Genomic DNA, 24,994 nt, shown 5'->3' with positions numbered 1-24,994 from the left:
AAATTCATGACGTGAAATGTGTATCAGCTTATGTTTATTTATAATACTGTGTCCATAGTAGCCATAAGTCAGAACACTCTGGAGCCAAGGGATACACTTTTATAATGCCTGAGTCTTCATTAAGATTTCATCATCCACCTACACTAAAAAGCCTCTTCATCCACTTTGTTATATCTGCTTTTACTCAGACCCTGTCCCTGCATTATTTTTTTAATCTCCAGTTCCCTACTTTACATGCACTTTCAAATTTTAAACAAGCAAAATTTGTGCATTAGTGTGTCCTTTTCATTTAAGATTTATGACTGACAGGTTCCTCGGTGCAGCTAATGGTATGAGAGGGAGACATTATTTTAAACATTAAAGTGAAAACCATTTGCAACTATGATAAGAGAGGTCTGTTGACATTAAAGTTTAAAACCTGCACAAGGTAAAGGCGAGTTGCTGAACCAACAGGTGAGGGCACCATGCGTGCAGTTTGTAAGGGAGTTTGTTCAACACATTAACTGTCTCTTCTTCTCACTGTTTCACAACCTGTAGCCTTTGGTGTGTCAAACAATCCATCAAGTCATCAGCAACAACCAGAGTTTAATCACTTAAAAAGTACTTAGAGTGCTGTGCAGAGCATTCACTTAATAGAAGCCCCATTTTATCTTTGGGAAACTTTTCTTGGCTTTTATGCCAGCAAAATATATTTTAAAAATGGAAAGGTCAAAAGCTGAATTTGTTCCTTTCACACATGCTTCATCATTTTCTATTAAAGTTCTTCTTGTATACTGTCTGGGGAGGGTTAAATATAAATACATGTGTATATATAAGACCACAAATGGATTAATAATTGAGGGTGGTCCCAGATGAAGTATTTGTTACATAATGTTACCTGCATATTCAAAAGACCATCTTAAGACTGGTTGCTGCTTCAATCAATAATTTTTCTATGGAAAAAGTAGAATAAAGAATAAAGAGGACCAAGCATGGAGGTTCCCTTGCTAAAATAATTTTGCCACATACCTACTTCTCTTCTAGATGACATGTATCTCCTCCTTTCATATTCAAGATTTTTTAAAATTTCAATTTGGCTGCATTTTACTGACAGAAAACCTCACCATGGTTATACCTAAACATTCCCTTCCTCTCTTCAGGAGAAAACAAAACTTTAAATGTAAGCTATGTGCTCAGGTACAATTTAGAAAATCTCACTGGTAATCTGGAAGCTAGAAAGCTAGATGGAGAGGATTCTTAACGGTCTGGGTAGGGCTCTAGTGAGCTTCCATTCCTATGGCTAACTAAACCAAAATAAAACACCACCAAATCACAAAACCAGGTTGTGCAAAATAAGGAAATAAATTTAAAATCTACTTATTTTGTACAATTTCTACTCCTCCTTGTGGACTTTTTGGACATCACTGTTGGTTACAATGACAACAATGGTGATGATTATAGTGTAGGTGAATACATGCTGCCCTGCCAGTAAAATATACACAAACAGATTTGATGAGAAGGCTGGATCCTTATGTTCTGTGCATCTATCCTTAGTTTTTGTTGCACATTGGTACGAGAGGAGGACAGAAAACTGTAGTGGCTTTGCTCTCATCCCAGTGTAGCTGCTTTCCCCTTCAACCAATCAGATTCAGATTGAGATAAGGGCCAGGCAGTATCTAAGTAGACCAAAGGCTGAAACTTGTCCCTTCTAGTTTTTTCATTGCCACTGCAAAAGTGGTTAGAATAGATGTTGTGTACATCTATATACACACAATCCTGATTATAAATCAGATAAGAACAGATGTGAACGAAATCATGCATGTTTGGCTGTCACTCCAAAAAGCAAAGGTATAGATCCAGACTTACTCCTATAACAAACAAGCACAGTCTGTCACAGAGAGAGAAAAACACCTCAGACTGCTTGGAGAGCTCTTCTTACCCATGAACTATTATATTCCACTCTGTCTCTTTTGGAAGCTTTTGAGAGCTTCTCAGAGATGCAAACAACTCCCTCCCAAGTCCACTAACACTCAGATCTAGAATAAATTCTTCACACTGACCAGAAGGGGAAACACCTGCAATAAAATTGAAAAATATAGAGTAGTACGAAGAAAAGAAAAAAGAAAAAAGAAAGTGTTAAAAACCAACTGGCAGCAAGTGGAACAGATCTACCCCGATGAAATTTAACCTGGCCTCTAATGGCTGCTGAAGTTTAATCAAGTTAGGCCCCAAACTTTGTTCATGTTTTTGCTTGTCAAGGGAAAGGGCAACAACAACAATACTGCAAGGAATTTGAATTATTGAAGACGTGTTAAGGCAGGCATCTTGCTGAGGGACTGGGAAAACTTGGTTGCAGTGGAGGAAGCTGAAAGTGGAGACCCCTGAGTTCCTGAGACTGTGTTTTGACTCCTCCTGCCTGCAGGTATTGTTAAAGCAGGCATCCTGGCAGGAGTGGAAGCCTCTTGGGGAGAGCACAAGGGCTCTTTCCCTATGGAGATTAGCCTCTGGCACAATGGAGAACTGTTTTGTCCACTGAATCTAGATGTAGTAGACAACAGAGCAAGACACGCTACTGTACATTGGTCTTGGGAAGCTTTTGCCAGAAGAGCATGCTTACTCTCTAAATAAGAAAATGGAGCACATATTGAATAGAATCCCACAAGGCCAGCTTTGGCTAAATTCTGGGAGTGCTTTAGGATAAACTGACCTGTGTGTTTGTTTATGACTGTTTGTTTGTTCTGTATTTCTAGTCAGCCAAGTATCTGTTCAGAATACACAAAGGGTGCTACAATTACAGTAATAATGGGCAGCAGGGGGGTTATGGCAATGAAGGTAGAACAAGCCACTGGAGGGGAAGGGGAAAGAGACATCTCATGGCTGTTTCTATTTCTGATTCACCATTCAACCAACAGATTCTTCTCAGCACAACCACTGGGGTCCAACAACCACTGTCAGCAACTCAAATGAGTCCTGTGGTTAAATCAGACCTTTGAGCAGAACTAGCAATTTTAGAAGCAGAACCGTGGTTCCAAAGGCAATTGAGATAACAGCAGCTGGATGTCTTCCAGGAACTGAAGCAATGCAGGAACCTCTGGGAACACTCAGCAAACCGATGCAAGACTTCTTCTGATAAACCACCAGAGAAGCTAAGTCTCCCGAAGTGCTCTTTATTCACAGTGCTATAATACAAATACAGATCTCTCCAAACTCCACAATGCATACCAAACCAACTCCTACTACAAACCCACAAGCTATCACTTGAAACCCCTGGGTTTATATAGACTCCAGACCATGTGGTCTCCCAAACCCAGTGAGTTCAGGTGTGTAACCATGACATATGTCCCCTGTGTAATCCAGACACATGTTTCATCATCCATGGCTACGTGCACTTGGACACCAAAGTGTCCTTGAGCCAATGAGCATCAGCTGTGCTAATTAACCTTGTCCTTCTGCTGAATGCTCATGGTCAAACACACACACATTAAGCATTTCCCTGTGTGCTGTTATTAACCCTTGACACTCTGACAAAAGTGCTATTGCTTAATGCCAGGCCACTGATTCTGGACAAGTAAGCAAGGTGACCTTGCATGAATAATTAGAACCTGATTAACTGAAGAAGATAACTCAAGCAACAGTTGGACAGGGTCCTGGATTTTTCAGCACAATTTGATACCATTGGCCATGGTATCTTTCTGAGTCATTTGGCTGATGGGACTTGGGGGCACTGCTTTGTAGTGGTTCCAGCTTTCTTGGCTGAATGTTGCCAGAAGGTGATGCTGAGGGACTGTTGTTTAGACTTTGGGAAATTGGCCTGTGGGGTTCCTCGGGGTCAATACTGTCCTCTATGCTTTTTAACAACTACATGAAGCTGCTGGGAGAGGTCATCCAGAGTTTGAGGTTTGGGCATCATCAGGATGCTGATAATACCCAGCTCTAGTTCTCCTTTGCATCTGATACCAAGGAGGCTGTGGTAGTACTGAATAATTGTCTAGAGGCAGTAAAGACTGGATGTAGTTGACTAGGTTGAGGTTTAGGAGATTATTGCAAAGTTTTAAAAAGTGCCATACCGCTGTAGCATTCAATTCGATTTCAGGATACATCTGGATTTTATCAATGCTTTTTGCCACTGCCACCACTGGGTGGGTGCATCCCGGGTAACATCTGGCTAGTATCCAAGTTCAGCCAGCCTATTTTGAAAGCCAGGGCGTTTCTCACTTTGCAAATTGGACAGCTGAACTTGGATTCTAGTTGGATGTTACCTGGGACATACCCGCCTGGTGATGGCGGCAAAAAGGGTGTGATAAAATCTGGATGAATCCTGAATTCGAACTGAATTCAGTAGCAGTAAGATGCTTTTTAAATCTGTGCAATAATCTCCTTAATCCAGACAGGAGGTAATCCTGGAAAGCTAAATTGCTGCAGCGGCTAGAAGCACCCTTGCCTGGAGATGGCTTGTGCACCACCTGCATCCTTTCCTGGGGAAGACACATCTGGCCACAGTGGCTCATGTGTTATGGGCTAGACAGATTGCCAGATTCCTGGCCGGATTGGGGCCATAGCAACCTCACGCTGCAGCCCCAATCCAGCTTCTGGAGAGCCCTAATAGATCTTCAATTCCCTAAATGACCTGAGGCCAGGATATCTGAAGGATTTCCTCCTCTAATATAGCCTGGCAGAAATTTGAGATCTTTAGGGGAAGCCTGTTGTGTATCCCAAAACCTTGTGAAGTTAAGTTGATGGGTACATGTAACAGGGATTTCTCTTTAGCAGCACTTCAGATGTGGAACTCCCTAGCCAAGGAAGTTAGGCTGGGCCCATCTCCTAAAAGCTTTCAGTAGGCAGACAAAACAGTGCTGTTTTACATGGTATTCAATATCTGGGAACTACTATTGTAAACTCTTTTAAAACTGAATTATAAGATTATTTTTAGACTGCTTTTAGGAATTTTATAAGAGCATTTTAGTATTTTTTTCATTTTTTTAATGTTTGTATTGTTTTAATTGTTTTGGGAGCTGGGAGGAGATACAGAAATACTTTAAAACAAACAAACAAACAAACACCTACCTACCTACCTACATACATACATACTTTGTGTGTGTGTGTGCACGAGTGTGCGTGCGTGGATGAGTGCACACACATACTGGTATACCTCTGTTAATGAAGTTGATGTGTTCCTGGGCATGATGTCTTTAACAGAACCTTTGGTATGAGGGCAGAAATAACAGGGAAATAATAGGTTGCTATGCCATCACAGAAAAGACCAATTCAAGCAAACCTCTATCCAAAACTAACAATATGCATGTGTGAAATGAAACAACCAGGTCAGATAAGCCTTGCAGAAGTAAACAAAAATATTGTGAACCTTCCAGCAATCACTTGAAGGCTTCTACCAAAATGTATCCAGGGATGATGTTTTACTTTTCACCAGCCTCCACTTTTCTATCAATTTCCAAATTTTTTTAGCCAAACTGTCTATGCTTTTTTTTAACATACTGAGCCTTATCTGCTCTGTTTTGCTCTTCACTCATCCTCAGTGTTTCTTGAGGCAACTGCTATTCATCTTGCTTGTTGCAGGCAGGCACACATGATAATAGTAAGGATTAAGTAGAGTAGAATCTCATTCTGTCCCAGCTCAAGCTTTATTGTCTTGCTTGCTGCACACAGGTTGATGAAACCTGACACTGAGATGATTATCTCACTAGGGCCTACCGTCTGTCAATCGTCCCTGGATTGTTAGGGACGCACGCATGTATGAATGCCTGGCGCACTTCCTTACCATCATGGAATTGTCAGTTTCCTAGCGTCATGGAATTGTTCAAGGAGAGTGAATTTCCTCTTAATGGAAACTTTATGTTAAGAGGAAATACACTCTCCATGAATGAGGAGGAGGAACAGGGAGGACGGGCCAGCATAAAAAGAAGCTTCTTTGTCAAAGGCTTTGTTAACTGAGTTATGCTTGTATGCATGTAAAACTATATCAGAGTGAAAATAATAAATAATAAATAATAAAAACTTTATTTATATACCGCTTTTCCAACATGATCAAAGTGGTTCACATCATATCAAATACATCACAAATACAAAGAGAATAAAACATTGTTAAAAACATTATATAAACAATCTTAAATATCTTAATCACAGGCCAAACATCTAAGGTAACTTCTGTGAGGGGATAAGTTTCTCTAAAAAGAGTCAGGAGGGTATGCTACATGGAAGAGATGAGTTTTCAAAGATTTCTTAAACACATCCAAAATAGAACTAAGTTGAATCTCTTCCGGAAGTTTGTTCCAACATTTCGGAGCTACCGCTGTAAACGTTCTTTGGTGAGTTGTTTCCAGTCTCACCTTGGGGTAATCAAGTATGTACTTCCCTGATGTTCTGAGAGTGCGAGGCAGATTGTGAAGGGAGACACAAATGACACAATTGTGGAGTGTAACCAGCTGTGTCTTGACCTATTGGTGTAACAAAATATATAGTCGCCCCTCCAAGTCCGTGGACTTGAGATCTGTGGATTTGAAAATCAGCGGAGAGGCAATTGCCATTAATATCAATGGGGTTCATGCCCATGGTGTGTGCCCCACATGCAAGCACCCCATTCAAGCTTATGGGGCTTGAATATGTTTTGGATCCCCTGAAAGTTCCAAGGGTCAACTGTATTTCCATTCTCAGTGGCCCCTGAGAATATATAATACATAGCCCTGCCTTGATATCTTGATCACTCAGATTAGATTTAGCTATAGCTAATCTGACCAGATCAATTCATAATGACAAAGTGATGCACCCAGCATTTGTTTTGAATGTAGAATTGGAGTATTAGCTTGATAAGGATATTATGAGACAGACACTGAGACATTTGCTTTTGTTGCAAGTAACACAACTACCTTGACAGGCAGCTAGAAAAGGAACTTCCCAAGCACAGATAGAATTGTAACACAGGATGTAGGAACAAGAAATTGAAATCAAGAGAGTGAAATGATGGGATTGCTGGCAAAACCATCTGGCTGTTGAGCTATGCAATGATATCATAGATGCCAGGACCCTTTATTTATAGAGGAAGGGATGGAGAAAGATGAAAAGAGGTAACACATGGGTTTATTAGTCCTACTGAAAAGAAATGTTGCCACACTGAAGGCAAAGAATGCCTGTCTTAGCCTGGCTAGAAAGGATGAATATCCTCCCTGAGACAGATGGGAGATCCTTAGAGCATAAGTCAAGTCTGCAGGCTCACTGGTGAAATTACATGTTGATAGTGTTCCAGGACTAACCTCATATCCAATGGAACTCTTGTATGTCTCAAATTATTTTAGTCTTGTTGGATTTCAGGGCCTTTTTGGAAAGAGAAAAGTTCTGCCTTCATCTTAAAAGTAATTTTCAAAGCTCTATGTAATGACCTCTCTCAGCAGTAAACATAATATATGCACCTGCACAAGGAAGTTTGCTGGAAAGCCCAACTCCTTTGACTTTCACAAGTGGGAGGACACAGAAGGGAGCTGGTACCCAACTTGTAGAGCTATCCCCAGGTCTGACCGGCATGGACATGGGTTTCATTCTAACACCAAAGCATTGCTTTATGTTAAAGCCTTTGGGATGTGACTAATTCCGCATACACACCCACAACCAAATGTACATATGCATGGTTTTAAACTATTTTAATCTTTTAAATAGTTTAAATTTGTTAAATGTTTAATATGCACTTAGCCTGTTCAATGTGTTTGTATTGTTATTTATGAGACGATCGCATTAGCTTCGCTACCGGGATAGACCCGGGATGTAACTTGCTTAAGGTGGATCTTATTGCATTCACCTATCACCAGGCAGTATGCATCCCATATACAATCAGGGTTTCTCTTGCCGCTTTTTTAAGAATGGTATTTTTCTGTTCTTGAAAAGATATGGGACAAGCCTGGAGAAGCCCTGGTTGCATACGGGCTGCACACTACCCTGCAATGGGTGAATGTGATAAGATCTGCCTTAAGAAAGTTACATCCTGGGTCATCCCAGCAGCAAAGCTAATGTGATAATCTCCATAGTCCGAAATATTTTGAAACTGTTTAAATTGTATGCCACTCTGAGATCCTATAATATACAGCAGGACATAGATATTGAAATAAATAATACGTATTGTATTATATTTACAGATGATGGCTTAAATCCACAGATGCCACCAGGCCGGTATGATGGAACTTCCTTCTTCTTCTCTCCTGCAGCACTTAAAGCTATCTGAAAACCAGCCCAGAGGTTCCCCCAAAATGCCAGACCAATTTTATGGGATGTCATGGGAATAGAAGAACACCCTCCCTTCCTGCTTCTACTGGATTTTGCTGTTCTTCTAGTTGCTGGATCCTTCTTAATGTTGCTTGGGACAGGATCACACCATACTGTAATAATACAAACACATGCAAGCATGCATGCCAATTTCTGTGTTTTCTCCCTTTCCATATTGCCTTCTCTTTTATTTTGCCCTTCTGTGTTCTAAAAGAGGCATTCACATTGGAGGGCTAGTGTGATCAAGTAAAAAAGCGGAAGTTCATATCAGTAGCATATCTGGAGTAAAGGAAAAGGCATGTCCTGCACTATTGGAAGAGGACTTTCTCTCCTTGTGTCAGCTGTGATGTGTTTGATTTAACAACATATCAATATGGAAGGGTTGCCGCGTTCTGTCACATTTCACTAATAGTTGCATTGAAGTCACACAAACTTGTCACCCCCAAAATACAATGCATACAGACAAAATTAGGCTTTCTAATACTAAACATGCCTGCTCTCTCCTTGACTTTTAAACCCATCATATGTGTTCTGAATGAAGTAGACCAGTTGATTTCCACAGAGGAATAGTTATTTAAGAATACCACTGTTATGTCTGTAGATGGTAATAGATAAATAAATGAAATTAATTCCCAGTGTGTTTTACCTTGTAGATTTTGCAATGGCAAAGTCATAATGCCTCCTGCTGCAGCTGCTGCTACCAGCCCTTGGATGTTGGTGAGATTAGCAGTAGGCAAAGTCAGGACCAGTCCTTGCTGACCGCCCAATTGTCCAGCCATGTTGAAAGGGATAAGGATGGGTTGATTCAGTGCTGGAGTGCCTCCCGGCATCACCCCTGCTACAGCTGAGGCTAACTGCTGAGCCGTCAGTAGTGGCTGCAACGAAACAAACACAATTTCCATATTTACCATACAGCAAAATTAATGACTAGCAGCATGGGTGCAATTGTTTCACTAGAGCCTGGGGATATTCCAGTGCATTTGTTTTTCTCACGTCTGTCAGGTTTCTAATGTCAAAAATCGAACACAATCATAGAGCGAGTTTACACTGGGCCTGCGGCACTTAATCAATCAATTAATAATTCATCTGCTATCTGATTAACTCAGAACATCATTTTAGTCAATTATTTTAATTGATTAATCTAGTTAATAATTAATTAGTTTAACAAAATGATTGACTTGAAAAGATGCCCCCTAATCAGACAGCCTATACAGCCATTGATATATATTTAATGCTATATAAACAGTGCAGATGCCAAAAGTCATCTTTAAAAAAAGCAATCTCGCTTTCCTCTACATTTGGGTGAATGCCTCTTCTGAGGAAGTATCTGGTATGACAAATGCATGCGTTATCTAAAAACAATGAAAATATGCTTTTACTAGTATGTAAATTTAATTGATTCATCAAGTAAAATTAATATAACCAACCAAATCAAATTTGTTTAACTAGGCTATAACTCTAGTTTTATACAACAAAGGCTGGTTTGCTTTTTAATGCAAACCTATCTAATTTGCACTTTCCAAGTTGGAACACAATTATATGGTGATATGTACATTTTTTCTGAAGTTTTGCAAATCAAAAAATACATATGATTACTGCAAAAGAAAGTGTGCAAAACTAACACATGTGAAAAGAAATATGCACGCTTTAGCGCTTACATTAGGGAAAATCACTTGCAAAAATGTGTACACTGGGGAAAGCGCATATATTAGAAATGTGTCCCCCGTATACAATTTTTTTGCAGATTTTTAGGATATAAATCCTAAACTGACCCAGATATTGGAAAGAATTAACAATGGATAACAAAAAACTGAGTAGAACAGAACTGGACACATTCACCTCTAATTTGTTGCTCTTGAGAAAAAGGCCAAGTTAAACTCAATTGCTAATTACATTTTTAAATAAATAAAAGTCAAGCTATTGTTTGAGTTGGTAGCCACCCAGTGGGCATATCTGCTCAATAGACTTATACTCTTTTAATAGTTACTTCTCCCCCCAAAAGCCTTGTGACTGGGCTGGAAACAGACCTTTAATAGATTTAGGAAGCAGCTTTTACTATGCCAGAGTATTGGTTAATAGAGTCTACTCCAATCTGACCAGCAGCTGCTCTCCATGTCTCATGCAAATGTCTTTCCTATATCTTATACTTTTTCAAAGTGCAAGTTTCAAGTGCTATTATTCTATATATCGTCCCAATGTTAAAATATATGCCACCAAAGCAAGTACATCAAACTACAACTCCCAGGATTCTTTGAAGGAGGACATGATAGTTCTAGTGGCATGCATTAATTTAAGTTTCTGATGTTCACATGACCACAAAGCATAGGCCAGAACTAACACTGACTTCTTAGAAGCTGGCCAATCACTTTACAATGCCTTCATAATTTTTTCTGATCATTGTAGTATATAACCCACATAAATATCTCTTGGCTCCAAACTAATGCAAACTTTATTTAAAATTAACTCTGCATGTGACAGACACAACTATCAAATCCAACAAGTTAAATTAACATTAAAACCATTGAATACAGTTTTGCTATATACTTGGAATAAAAGACTAGTGTGAGGCATTTAAATTAATGAGAGAATTATGTCTTAGAATTTGCTTGAGAAGTATACTTATCTATATCTTGATTTTTTAAAATAAAGTTGCCTTTTCCAATACAAACATACATGAACAATTTTAAAATGTTAATTGTTATGCACACGTCACCAAAATGCACACACTTTGAATTAAATCATGCAGCTAAACAATTCTTTTTTTAATCAATTTAATTGATTGCTAATATTTGCTTTCAGAAAACTGAATTTGATTTCAGCTCAATAAAGAAACTGACCTGGGGCCCAACAGGGAACGGTGGATGGGATGGACTGGGCTGGTGCTGGTCAGATGTGCTCGTATCAGACAGCGCTGTGTTTCCTCTGGCTCCTGGAATTCAAATAAAGAGCTCTACCTTAATATCTAGTCTCGGACCAGCACATTATATTTTGCTGTGATGTCAGATAGCATCAAGTTGGAAATGATATGCTAAAGCAGTTTATCAATAACTCAAATGCTCAAATCACTTATCAGCAGCATAAATTATGCTAACATTCATTCATGCTAGCCTACTCTTTTGGAGCGATACAGAAATCTGACAGCAGTGAAATTGAAGCTATCATCAACACGGCTAATGTGGGCTGCATTATACATCCATTTACATAAAAAGCACATGAACTTTCTGCATGGAAGGAGGGAACACTTCTTTCGTTAGTTTTTTTTTTTTTTTTTAAATACTAAGGTGAGCAACCTTACTGGCAAAAATCATCCAGGCCAAAGCCAATTCACTTCCGCTTTAAATTTCATTAAAGGATTTTGTAAAAAGTAAGTAAAATATCCGTGATTTCCATATACATCTGGATGTTATCTAGTTACTCCAACTGGGCACAGACCACAGACCAGGCTATACATTCTGCAGAATAAAGTGGTAGAATTCTAGCCACTACTTTGGACTGGAGACGATGATCATATTGATATATACTCTAAGTCCTCCCCTCAAATATTCATATTTAATAGATTCTTCAATTGCCCCTCCACTCCATACGTACTTTAGTCTACTGGCAATAAATCTACAACAGTTTCAAATAATGCATATATAATTGCTAAAAAAAAACCCAGGAGATCTTGTGAAACTGAAGAACTTAAACAGTATGGAACAGTACAGTTGTTATCAATTATCCAAAGGCCAAAAAGGAGAGAGGCCACTTTCAGGAGAGAATTCCATAACGGAGGCATAATACTCAGAAATCTTTGGGGATTATTGCATTAGCTTTATTGCCGGGATAGACCCAGGATGTAACTTTCTTAAGGCAGATCTTATCGCATTTACTCATCACCAGGCAATATGCAGCCCTTATGTAACCCAGGCTTCTCCAGGCTTGTCCCACATCTTTTCGAGAATGGGAAAATCCCTTTCTTGAAAAGCTGCAAGAAGTCCAGGTTGTATAGGGCTACATACTGCCCAGTGATGGGTGAATGCGATACAATCCGCCTTAAGGAAGTTACATCCCGGGTTTATCCTGGCAGCGAAGCTGATGTGATAATCTCTTTTCTCTTGTCCCTCCAGAATGAGACAATATACCCAGGGTGCAGTAAAGGTCATATAGAAGACCTCTCTGACATACTGGTCCCAAATTTTAGGAGACTTTATAGGCAAGAACCAGTAGTTTGAACTAGGCTTGAAAATAAATGAGCACTTACTGAAGGCATTTTAAGACCAGAGTTGGGAAAGCTACCTTTTGGACTGCAGTTCCCAGAATCCCCAGCCAGCATGACTGGTGGCCTGAAAAATATATATGGCTATGTTGATTGGGAGGATACTGGTACTGAAGGTGATGGGAGTTGTAGTTGGAACAGAAACTTTTCAACACTTGCGTTTATACAAGCTAAACAAATATGCACTCCAGACAAAATTATTGCTACTGTGTTCAGTATAAATTGGAGTTTCTGAACACCTTTTCAAAGTCACATAAGAAACAATGTAAATGCATGAGCCACTGTGACCAGGTGGCATGGTAGGCCTGGTCCCAGGGTAGGAGGTTTGCTCCTCAGATGAAAGATTTGATGCCAAAATAGTTATGTTATCCTCCTCCCAACTCTCCACTTTATAAGGTAGCCCACATCTTTCCAGAGAAGTTACCTCTGGTGAAGGGTGTTGAAACATCTGTGGAGGAAGAAGCTGAGCTACCTCCTAGCCCTAGAAAGTTCATAAATGGCAAAAGGTCTATAAATCATGTGCTAAGGGGATCAGCTTAGGGAGATGGGTATGTTGAGCATGGAGAAGAGGTTAAGAGGTGCCATGCCATCTTTATTTAAATATTTGGAAGGATATAATATTGATGATGGGTCAACCTTTTTTTCTCTCATGCTCCAGAGAATAGGACTTGGAGCAATGAATTCAAATGGCAGGAAAAGAGGATTCCACTTCAACATTAGGAAGAACTCCCTGACAGTAAGAGCTGTTTGACAGTGGAACATGCTGCTTTGGAAAGTGGTACAGTCTCCTTCTTTGGAGGTTTTTGAACAAAGGGTGGATGAGAATCTGTTGTGAATGCTTTGTTTATTCCTACATGGCAGGGATTTGACTGGATGGCCCTTGTGGTCTCTTCCAGCTCTATGATTCAAGCAGTACACTAGAACCACCTTCTGCAGGAAAGGGGTATAGATGGCATACCACATAAATCTGGGAAAGGGAATACCGGCTACTTTCAACTACTGTTCTATGCAAAAACTTTCAGAACTGCAAACCACAAATGATTTCACTCAAAAACTTGATTAGGTATTAAATAGGCTGTTATTGCTTATTAAAGATAAAGGCAGATGAATAAGTAAATAATGAGCCAAAATGTGCTACTTAGTATGCTTGAAAATTAATGTGTGTTGGCCTTATTAAGTTAAAAACAAAATGTGAAGTTTTCTCTTCTTATTCAAACTCCACACTAAACTGATGGCACAGTTATTCTTAACATAGTATTCTGAAGCTCAGATAGGACTGAATTCCAAAAGTCCAGATGACCCCATGTTGGTAAAGTATAGATAAAAGAAGAGCTATGATGAACTTCACAAGCCAGACTACTATTCTCCAAGACCATATTCTGGAAAAACTGAGTCACTGCAGTACTGTGACTCCAAATTCAGTATCAACTCAAGTATCCCAAAAAGATCCAATGATCTATGGTTATGGTCCAGGCCAAAAAATGTGGTCTGCAGCCGTGCCGACACAATTCACACTAGGGCCACAACAATCGCACACACCCAGTCACTGCCGCAGTTTTGAACTCTTCCCCTGTCTAACTCCCAGATAGTTTAAATCCCAAACAAGACCTAAATCTAGTCTGAAAAGAATCAAGATAACCTGTTCCGTCTGTTAAAATCTGAAACTGTGAGGCCATCACCTGCTCAAAGACATCATGCAAAAAAGGGAGTTAGACAGTGGGTGATTATTGTTAAAAATGGTGGGAGGCTGTGATGACTTTTCAGAATAAAGATCTTAACCATTGCTTCCTTTCAGGAAACACAGCGATGGCCTCCTTTCAAGGAACCACTTATAATTTCCACACTCAACTGACCAGTCCCTTCGGGAAGCACCCTCTGTTTTATGTACCAGAGGAGAAGCACATATTTTCTCTGATGTCATACACAAAAGACTCAATCTGTGTCCTGTTAGTGACATTTGTGTGCATAATTGCAGTTTACACAGGCATAGTACTACATATGACTACAGTATTTCCTAGACCACAAGTACTGATGTTGGATGAGGGAAAACAAACTCAGTTTGAATCCAGAGAAAACAGAGGTACTTGCGATAGGAACCCCTGGTCCAGGAATAGAAATTTGTCAACCAGTCCTGGACGGGGTCACACTTCCCTAAAGGATGAAGTTTGCAGTTTGGGAGTCCTCCTGGACCCGTCTCTACAGTTGACATCTCAAGTAGAGGCAGTGGACAGGAGTGCGTGGTACCAACTTCGGTTGATATGCCAACCGCGCCTCTACCTGACCCAGGGGGACCTTGAAGCTATGGTACTTGCACTGGTAACCTCTCGTTTAGATTTCTGTAATGCACTCTACATGGGGCTACCTTTGTAACAAGTTCGGAAGCTTCAATTGATCCAGAATGCAGCAGCCAGATTGGTCACAGGAACACCTAGATTGGACCATATTACACCAGTGTTAAAATCAGCTTCTGGGCGCAATACAAAGTGTTGGCTATCACTGTTAAAGCCCTACATGGCTTCGGCCAGAGTTACTTGAGGGAACGCCTCTCCCTATACAATCCATCTTGCACTCTCAAAACATCAGGGAAGAATTTGCTTGACCACCCAAAAGCAAGATTAACACCAACTTCCCACAAGGCATTTAAGGTCATGGCCCCCAAATTGTGGAACAATCTACCGGAAGAGATCCGTCGTATTGCCACCTCGGAAGCTTTCAAGAGGGCACTTAAGATGGAGCTTTTCTGGCGGGCCTACTCACCTGACCTATTATGACGACCCTGAAAGAACCAACTATGATAAGACAGGAAATAGACGACAAGCTAGTTTTTAGCAATAGTAGTGATATTGTGATATTGTGATATTGTGATTTTATTGAATATGTTGTAATGTGTATTTTTTTTATGCTGTGATCCTGCCTTGATCTGCAGGGAGAGGCGGGAAGATATAAATAAAACTTTTATTATTATTATTATTATTATTATTATTATTATTATTTATATGTGTTCCACCCTCAAACCTCTCTACTATGTGAGGATTCAAGAGTGATGCAAGTTCCCATTCATTGTCCACTCCTATTTTAATTGCTTTTTAAATTTTTAAAAAATGTCTCTTAAAACTGAACAAAGGTCAAAGTCAACATCTTAGGTGTTACAAGAACACCTATTACACTAATAAGCAATGATTTTATTTTATGTTATGTTATAAAAATAACATTGCTGTACTCTCATTACTCCCAAAAGTAACTTGCTACAGGTACCATTCTCACTTGTAATATCTTACTCCAAGTCAGGAGTGAATCACCGGCAAGGATTGAGAGGTGTAGTTTTGGGAACTTTGAAAAAGACCTAAAATACCTGTTCAGGCCTAATATTTTAATGTTTATTAAAATATTTATATCCTGGCTTTCCATCAAGAGACTTCCCCCTCCATGTGGCTAATGTCATCAAAATAAAATAAATTCAACAGCACAGCTTTAAAAGTTACACATAATTGTTTTCTCCTGCTTTAAAAATACATTTGTTACAACAGCAGAAACAATTTGTTATTGTTACTAGTTGCAGTATTTTAAAATGTAACTTGTATCACTCATTTTGTCGGTTGTCACTTTTTACCTGCTTTCATCTTGCTAATTGTTTTGAGGAGAAGCCTTCACATTTATAAATATTCCTATCAAAATGCCTGTAAAATTGTTTAAATTCTGGAAAATTGTTGCTCCTTGCACCAACTAACTTTGTCACCATTTTTTAAACTGTTCTAAAAATATAAATCCATTAGACCCTCGTTAGCAAAAATAAAAACAAAACTTGTTACAGATAACTAAGTTACTTGTAATTTGAGAATTCCAAGATTTGTACACTACAAACAACTAAAAATACAGTTTAAAACTGAGTGAAGCAGGAAACAAGAAAGAGCAGGGCTGCAAATAAAACCAAAATCATGAAGCTTTCCCCTTGGAATGGCTAATAAAAAACCAAAATGAAACAAAACCCTGCATCACTTCTTCTTGCTGAAAGAGTCATAACATGGGTCCTTCAAGAGACGGCAAGCCATGCTCTAGGTGCTACCATCTTACGCTTTTTGACACTTAGAAAAATAAAAAGCAAATGCACTTGGAGAAAAAGAAACATTTGGAAATTAATTATAATATTTTCTTAGGCCTCAAATGGATCTTGTAGCACCTTTGAGACTAACGGAAAGTAAGAAGCTGGTAGCATGAGCTTGCAAAGACTTGAGCCTACTTCATCAGACCCGTATTTGAAGCAGAGAGTCCAGAGACAGACCTATATAATCCAGTTGTATGTGAGAATGTCAGTTGAAACTCAAAACTGTATGGGTATGGAGGTGAGGTGGCACGTTCAGTCTTTGGGGATAAAGGCAGGAGGAAGGATGTTGCCTAAAGCCAAGGAAAGCAGATAACCATATGAATGAATATTGGAATGTAGTGTAGGAACCATGGAGGAAATGTAATAAACTGTTCAAGGGCATCCTCATAATGATGAGGGTCAGATAGTGTTGGAATGTGTGTAATGTGCCAGGAAACCATTATCGCTCTTCAGCCCATTGCTGAAGTCCAATTCTGCTGTTTCGCTTTCCAATCTTCCTTTGTAGTTCTTTTGTACAAGGACCACTGTTCTGAGGTCTACAATGGAATGCTCAGGGAGACTGAAGTGTTCTACAACCAGTTTTTGTGTGTTCCCATTTCTAATGTCTGGTTTATATCCATTTATTCTCTGGCACAGGGACCAGCCTGTTACTCCAGTGCAGAGAGCTGAAGGGCATTGCTGACATAGTACGGCGTCAATCGCATTGGAGGATAAGCAAGTGAAAGTCCCTCTAATATTGTGGCTGATGTCATTAAAGCCTATAATGACATTTCCTGAATAGATATGTGGGCAGAGTTGGCATCTGGGTTTGTAGCAAGGCTTTGTACCAGTGTCCACATGTGTGTCCTGTAGGTCAGTAACTGTTTGAGGTTAGATTGTAAGCATATGGCCAGGGATTCTTCAAACCCTGAAAAACGGTGCTTACGTCATCATGAGGATGGTAATAATAATAATAGGAATAGGAACATAAGCTCTATGCTGCCCCTGGAAGCTCTGGGTTGGGGATGCGGCAAATGCACACCACGCCCCCAAACCAGTACAAAAAGGAGCTGCCAAACACAGTTCCCATTTCCACTGCTACAGGGGTGCCATAAGCACTGCAGTATGGCTTTATGATGCCCCTTGTGCGCAGCACTGTTTGGGCACTGCACATGAGTGACATCATCATGATGATCGTTGTCTGGACGGGTGCGTGCCAAGATGGCACCCGGGTGCCACCACAAGGGCTTTGAGCGTGTAAACGCTCATCCCTCATGTAACCCTAGTTCGGGTCCAGGGTGGCACAAAGTGGCGGTCTGTACACCTTCATAGAGTAGAACACAGAACAATAGGAACTCTCTTTCTAACAAAAAATGTAGGGGAAATGTGGTTTCCATTAAGTTTATGGCAAAAGGATGAAGAGATAATGATGTGCTGCTTTCAAAATCACTGTGTTGGTGGCTGGAAAAGGCAATATGACAACAACGGAAGGGTTTTTTCCATATTGCCAAACAATAAGTCTCCCCTCCCCTCATGAATTTGCAACTCTCCCTATTGTACATATATAAATAATCTCAAAGGACAAGATTGTAGTTTAATGATTTAGAGATCAGAGGGTTGCATAAGGATCTGAAAAAACTAGGTTGAACTCCCTGCTGACAAATGAAAATCACTTGATGACCCTGAGCCAGTCACAATATTTGGGCCTCACTGACCTCGAAAGGTGGTAAGGGTAAAGTGCAAAAGGAAAAAAGCCACATATTCCATCCTGAGGTCACTAGAGGAAAGATACATATATAACAAACAAGTTACTGATTGTTTGTCAGTATGTAGGAGAAGAAACCAGCCTTAAGTTACCTGTGCCTGAGTGGAAACTGAGATAGAGATTATCAGCTTTTGAGTGTGTGTATGTTCCTATTAAACAGCTATTTGGTGCCTTCACTTTGAGCATAGCTATGATATCCCCAAAACTAATTCGTATGAGGAGCAATGTACATTGCCCTATTTGTTCGTGTAGTTCAATATTCACTTGCAAATACAGGCATGTGAATCTTCCGCCTGTGTATGCCTCACTAAATAGATTGAAGTGCTTGTCTTATTTCTGCAGAATGAATATTAGTAATACAAAAGGTGCTACAGGGTAGGATTGCTTCTATTTGTCATTTCTGAACCAGTATGAATGAAAGCAAATGGCTAAGAAGCAATAGGAACACAGTTGCCTTAAGAACAACAAAGCCCAGCAATAATTTTTAAGACTTCTGCTAGGCAGTTTGGTGTAGATTTTGCTCTCTGCAGTTTTACTGATGGGTGTAGAAATGGAATTTTAACTCAACCTTAACAAGATCCTTTTCTCCCCAATGTTTGTCCTATGAATAACAAGTGCAAGGCAATTCAGAACTTCTTTATTGCCACGCCATGGTCTGTGAAGGGGGAAAAAAAAGGAAGGATCTGATTCTACCATACTTATAAATTTTAAAGAAGGTATTATCTGCTCATTTAAAACAAATTCTTCTATATATTCTCCAAGGGGACAGACTTATGAATAATAGAAATGTGAAAGAAATACCTCACCACATTAAGTTACAAATAAAATAGACTGCTACATATTATTCAATTGACATCTATTTCTATAGCAATGTGTCAATCTTAACAATATTTCATGAAGAGATTAAGCAAGAAATGCAGAGTATCATTATGCAGAGAACAAGGAATCTGGTTAATTTATAATATTTTTTAAAATGAAAAGAAATCAAAGATGTACATGGGTTGGGGAATACTTACATATGTTGCACTGAAATGTCTACCTTGGTTTTGAACAAACTAAGAATAAAAACATGCAGATTTGCTGATATGCTTATCAGATGAACTAAGTTAAAAAAAACATTTTGCATGTAATGTTCTCCTTTTCATTTAACAGAGAAGATAGAAATTAAGTAGTTGTTAAAATGGCAGAGATTCCAGCTAGACTTTTTATTGAGGAGACCTGAAATCAATTGCAAAATTATTTTAAAAAAATAATTGTAACTGAGCACTCAAATTCATGGAAGATCATGCAGCTTTCAAAAATCGGATGAATGGAGAAATCCACAAAGAAAATATAGTTAGAGGAAAGAGGCATAGCTATGTAAATAGTTCCAAACTCCCATTCCTCCACTTCAGGACATCCCACACCAGACTGGAGAGCCACTGCTGTTCTATGCAGTTTCCCTTTAAACGTCTGCACAGAGGCCTACTGAGGGATCATGAGAGCCAAGCACTGTGTAGGGTGACCTGGACCACACAATAGGTAGGATGACCTGCCTACAATGTGCAAAGGTGAAGAACACTCAGCTAGACATTTCAAAGTAGCCACTTAGCAGATCTAGACAGAATAGTTTTGGCCCTCCAGAAAAGCAGATGGAGAGACAAATCTGCTGCTTCAAGTCTTGAGGCAGCCAATTCACTCTATCTATTGTTAGGACTAGCCCTGTACTATTAGGATAATTGTTGTTTTAAGTGATTATTTATTAGCTGAATCTCCACTCACGTTTGCCTCCTGACTACTTTTGCCCCTGCTCATAACCACTTAATGACGATCCTGACAGGCTTTCAACCAAGGTAATGTGAAGGTAAATCACAGCACGTAGATTTTGTGAAGAGAGCTGGTTTCTAAATATTTAAACCAATAAATAATATATAAGTGAATGAAAAATAAATCAATAATATATACGGAGCAAAAATAACAGACATCCAAGCAGTGTTAAGAAAAAGAAGAGACACAAGGGATCCTAATGCAAACATATGCTAGATAATGAAACCCACCAAAGAATTTCAGGAGAAAATCCTCTCGTGCTTTATAGATTACAGCACACCTACTGACTATGTAGCACATGATGAATTATGGTTTACTCTAAAAGTAATGAGTGTGCCACAACATCTGATTTTCCTGATGCATAATCCATACTCTGGAGAAAGACCATTGCACTAACACAATATGGAGAAACAGAAAGGTTTCCAATTGGCAAGGGGATTAGGCAAAGCTATATTTAATCACCCTAGCTCTTTAATTCATATTAACATATCACAAGGAAAGTAGAATTATATGGTGAATACATAGGTGTGAAAATGGGGGGAAGGTACACCAACAATTTAAGATCAGCAGATAACATCATATTACTTGCAAAAAAGAGCAAAACCTTGACTACTAATCAAAGGAAAGTAAGAAAGTGCAAATGCAGGGTAACATATGACAATAGTAGATTTACATGACTTTAAAGTGGGTGATGAATCAAAAAATCATAGAATCATAGAGTTGAAAAAGACCACAAGGGCCATCCAGCCCAACCCACTGCCATGCAGGAATACACAATCAAAACACCCCCAACAGATGGCCATCCAGTCTCTGTTTAAAAAAGGAGATTCCACCACACTCCAAGGGAGTGTGTTCCAATATTGAACAGCCCTTACTGTCAGGATATTCCTCCTAATGTTGAGGTGGAATCTCTTTTCCTATAGCTTGCATCTATTGCTCTGGAGCAGTAGAAAACAATATGACACCCCTTAAAGTACTTAAACAGGGCTCTCATATCACCCTTTAACCTTCTCTTGTCCAGGCTAAACATATCCAGCTCCCTAAGTCGCTCCTCATAGGGCAAGGTTTCCAAACCTTTCACCATTTTGATTGCCCTCCTCTAGCCACACTCCAGTTTCTCCATATCCTTTCTGATTTGTGGTGCCAAGAACTGAATGCAGTATTCCAGATGAGGCCTGACCAAAGTGGAATAGAGTGGTACTATTACTTCCCTTGATCTAGACACTATATTTCTATTGATACAACCTAGAATTGGCTTTTTTAGCTGCCGCATTCGACTGTTGACTCAAATTCCACTCCTGGCCTACTAAGACTCCTAGATCCCTTTCACATGTACTGTTATGAAGCCAGGTGCCCCCCATTCTATATCTGTACATTTCATTTTTCCACCTTAAGTACAATGCCTTACATTTCTCCGTACTGAAGTTCATTTTGTTAGTTTTGGCCCACCTATCTAACCTATTAAGGTCATTTTGAATGTTGATCATCTCCTTTGGGGTATTAGCTACTCCTCCCAATTTGGTGTCATCTTCAGATTTGATAGGCATGCCCTCTATTCTTTCATCCAAGTCATTGATAAAGATGTTGAATAGCACTGGGCCCAGGACAGAACCCTGTGGCAATATATTTTCACTTCTCTCCAAGATGAAGAGGAGCCATTGCTGAGCACTCTTTGGGTTTGGCCGGTCAATCAATTACAAACCCACCTAACAGTTTAATTGTCTGACCCACATTCTTCTAACTTGTTTGCAAGAATCTCATGAGAGACCTTTGTCATAGGCCCTACTGAACTATATGCTATATCCACAGCATTCCCTTAATCCACTGAGCTAGTAATTTTATTTTTAAAAAATCAGATTAGTCTGGCATGACTTTTCTCAGAAACCCATGGCGCGTTATAGACGGGCCTAAGTGGTGCCATCGTCGCGCCGTGAATACGTGCGAGGGGCGGCGCTTCCGGATGCGCCTTGCCCCTCGCGCGTATTCCATACGTCAAGATGGCGGTGCCCTATACAGATGGGCGCGGCCATCTTTATGTAACGGATGCTGTGCGTCTGGACATCCAAACCTGGAAGAGACGTCGCGAGTGCGCACTTTGGCACTTGCGACGTCTCTTCCAGGTTGCCGGAAGGAGTGTGATTTTCACGCTCCTTTTTTACTGCATGTGGGAGTCGCGTGGTTTGGCTGCAGCGGCTTCCCTGCGCTGCAACCGGCAGCGGCCCAAGACCGCCCCTTTTGGGTGGTCTGTAACGGGCCCATGTTAACATTTTGCAATTATGGTATTCCCTTCTAGGCGTTCACAGACTCTCTGTTTAATTATCTTTTCTAGAAGCTGGTATTGGTGTCAGATTAAGTGGGTGGTAATTTCTGGGATCCTCTCCCCCCCCCCTTTTTTTTTTTTTAAGATTTGGACAACATTTGTTCTCCTCCAGTCTGCTGGGACTTCTCCTGTGCTCCAGGAGTTCTCAGATTATTGCCAGTGGCTCTGAGATTACTTTTCATTGATTTTCTGTATGTTGTCTTAGTCATTCAAAATTGATACTATAGTCAAGAAATGTAAAGAAGATTAAGACTTGGAAGAGGAGCTATGAAAGAACTAGATAAGATTCACAAGTATAAAGATACATTATAAATGCCAAAGACAGAATCATTCACACCATAGTATTTTTGATTTCTATGTATCACTGTGAAAACTGGGTAGTGTAGAAAGCTGACAGGAAGAAAATAAATTCATCTGAAATGTGGCAAAGAAGAGTTCTATGGATACCATGTACTGCTAAAAAGGCAAATGAATAGGTCCAAAAGCAAATCAAACTGAGCACTCACTAGAAGCCAAAATAATTGAGGTGAGGCCATTCTACTTTGGACATATCATGAGATGATGTGACTCAGTGGAAGAGCCGATAATGCCCAGTGAAGTGAAAAGTAATAGGAAAAGAGAAATACCATGTTACAGAATGAATGACTCAACGAAGGAACCCACAAACTTGATTTTCCCAGACCTAAGTAGTACAATTGACATCCAGGACTCTTGAGGGTTGAAGGTCAACATAAGTTGATGTTGACATGACAGCATATAATAACAGTAGATTTAAGACTGCCAGTGATTGGAGCATGAGTGAAAGATATTTCCACCATGTTCGGAGGGCAGACAGACCAGAAGATGTTACTTAGAGTTGAGACAGATGACCCTAAAGGGTAGTGTCATGGTGCCCCTTTGAGCACCAGATGGGGGCCACAGCAACTGCATGCCATGGCCCTAATCTGGTATTTTTCTGGCCCAAAAAGGGTGCCCTTGCCACCCTTTTAGTATTTTAGTGGTGTGGTGCTTAATGCCAAGCCGCCCAAATGCCTTGAATACGCTGCACGTGTGGTCAGCCATTTGATTTCCCAGTGGCACGGGGGTGGCATCAGAGCATGCAACATCTAAACACCACACTCAGATGCCATACCCCACCCAATGTTTACTGCTGGTCCATTTTGCCCCTTAGTTAGGTATACTTAAGTTTGCAGCTGATACAAGATTCTAGCCTACATCTGTCTATATGTATTACATAGAGCACCCCTGCACATATTCAGCCTTGTACAGTAAAATATACACAATATTATTCCAGTACTAAGAAATAATAGTTTTTCTCCAGAAGTGCTTCGAGATGAAATTTGGTATAGCCTTTAATGGTTTTGTTTGCCTGCTACAAGACATTCAAGATTATGTATTTGGTTTGTAATGCAGTATTTGACTTGTCCAAATTTTTTTCCAAACCAATTTAGCAATGACTGTGAAAATAGCATACAATTTAATGCGTATGAATGAGGCTTTACACAGTCCCAATATGAGATTATGCATGCTGTCTTTTCAGGATCAAAGAAGAATGTCTCCTCTCCTGCCCACATTTCTCTGCAGCATACAATTGTTATTCGGTTAGCCTTGTAGGTCTTCTTCCTAATCTACCCACTATATAAGGAGTAGCTCCAGAAGCAAGTTTCGTTTGAAAGCCAGAAGGAAAATCGGCAGATTGTATGCCGAGAATCAAGTAAATGCAGCAAAGCAACAATTTCAAGCTGGCTAGACGCTCCTTCACATCCCACAATCCAGCTGAATTTATTCTCTGCCATCTATTACTGTCAGTGAAAGCACAGGTGAAAACATCCAGGAAGGAAAACTAGTCACAAAACATTCAGATACGGCTCTGGTTCTTTCTTTCTTTACAGTGTATATTACATGAACCAGAGGGGCAGGACTTTCTATACTACAGAATAACTGCGATCAATTCTTATTTAGAAATCACTCCAAATAATAGTTCTCACAGATTATAATGATTAAAAATATACTGCAAAGTTTCATAAATATTGAGTTCACAGGAAGGGCTTTGTAAAATGCAAGATTGTGTGCTGTGGCATTGCACTGGGAGATAAAACTGAGTCTTGCAACTCTCTTGGGATCTTTCCAAGTGTGCTGATTCTTTTATACTGTAAATATGTAACACCAATGTTTTCACCAGAACCTCCCTCAATGTGCCAAGGATCTTCAATTAGGAGCATCAGAGGCTTCCATCTCAGTGACATGGTAAATCCACAGTGGGTTTTAAACTAGATTTGAAAGGTGCTATTCAACATACTGAACCTATTTGGAAGAAGGATTCAGAATCTTTAATAAAACCCCAAGCACATTTCCAGACAACCACATGGAAACCCCTGATACCCTGGTTAAAGACCTTCTGCAGGGAATTGGGGGGGTGAAACTTTTGGTAGCTTGCTGGGATATGGCCCCAAGTCATTTGCATCCATGATGACTAGGACTTCACTGTTACAATACTATTATTAGCAGTAACAGTACACTAGT

The 24,994-nt window shown here is 39.8% G+C and overlaps 1 protein-coding gene across 1 annotated transcript in view; it reads right to left on the bottom strand.

Moving 5' to 3' along the window:
• POU6F2 (POU class 6 homeobox 2) overlaps window positions 1-24,994 on the bottom strand; it is a 418,399-nt gene that overhangs the window by 192,762 nt on the left and 200,643 nt on the right. Inside the window, exons 3-4 of the mRNA XM_042471002.1 lie at window positions 11,082-11,173; window positions 8,891-9,119 (exon numbers count right to left, since the gene is read on the bottom strand). Coding sequence (XP_042326936.1) covers window positions 8,891-9,119; window positions 11,082-11,173 — 321 coding nt within the window. The remainder of the gene's footprint in view (window positions 1-8,890; window positions 9,120-11,081; window positions 11,174-24,994) is intronic.

The sequence above is a fragment of the Sceloporus undulatus genome, chromosome 6, assembly GCF_019175285.1.
Source record: "Sceloporus undulatus isolate JIND9_A2432 ecotype Alabama chromosome 6, SceUnd_v1.1, whole genome shotgun sequence".
Taxonomy (NCBI): Eukaryota; Metazoa; Chordata; class Lepidosauria; order Squamata; family Phrynosomatidae; genus Sceloporus; species Sceloporus undulatus.
Note: the sequence above shows the minus strand (reverse complement) of the source record. Positions and strands in the feature narration are given on the sequence as shown.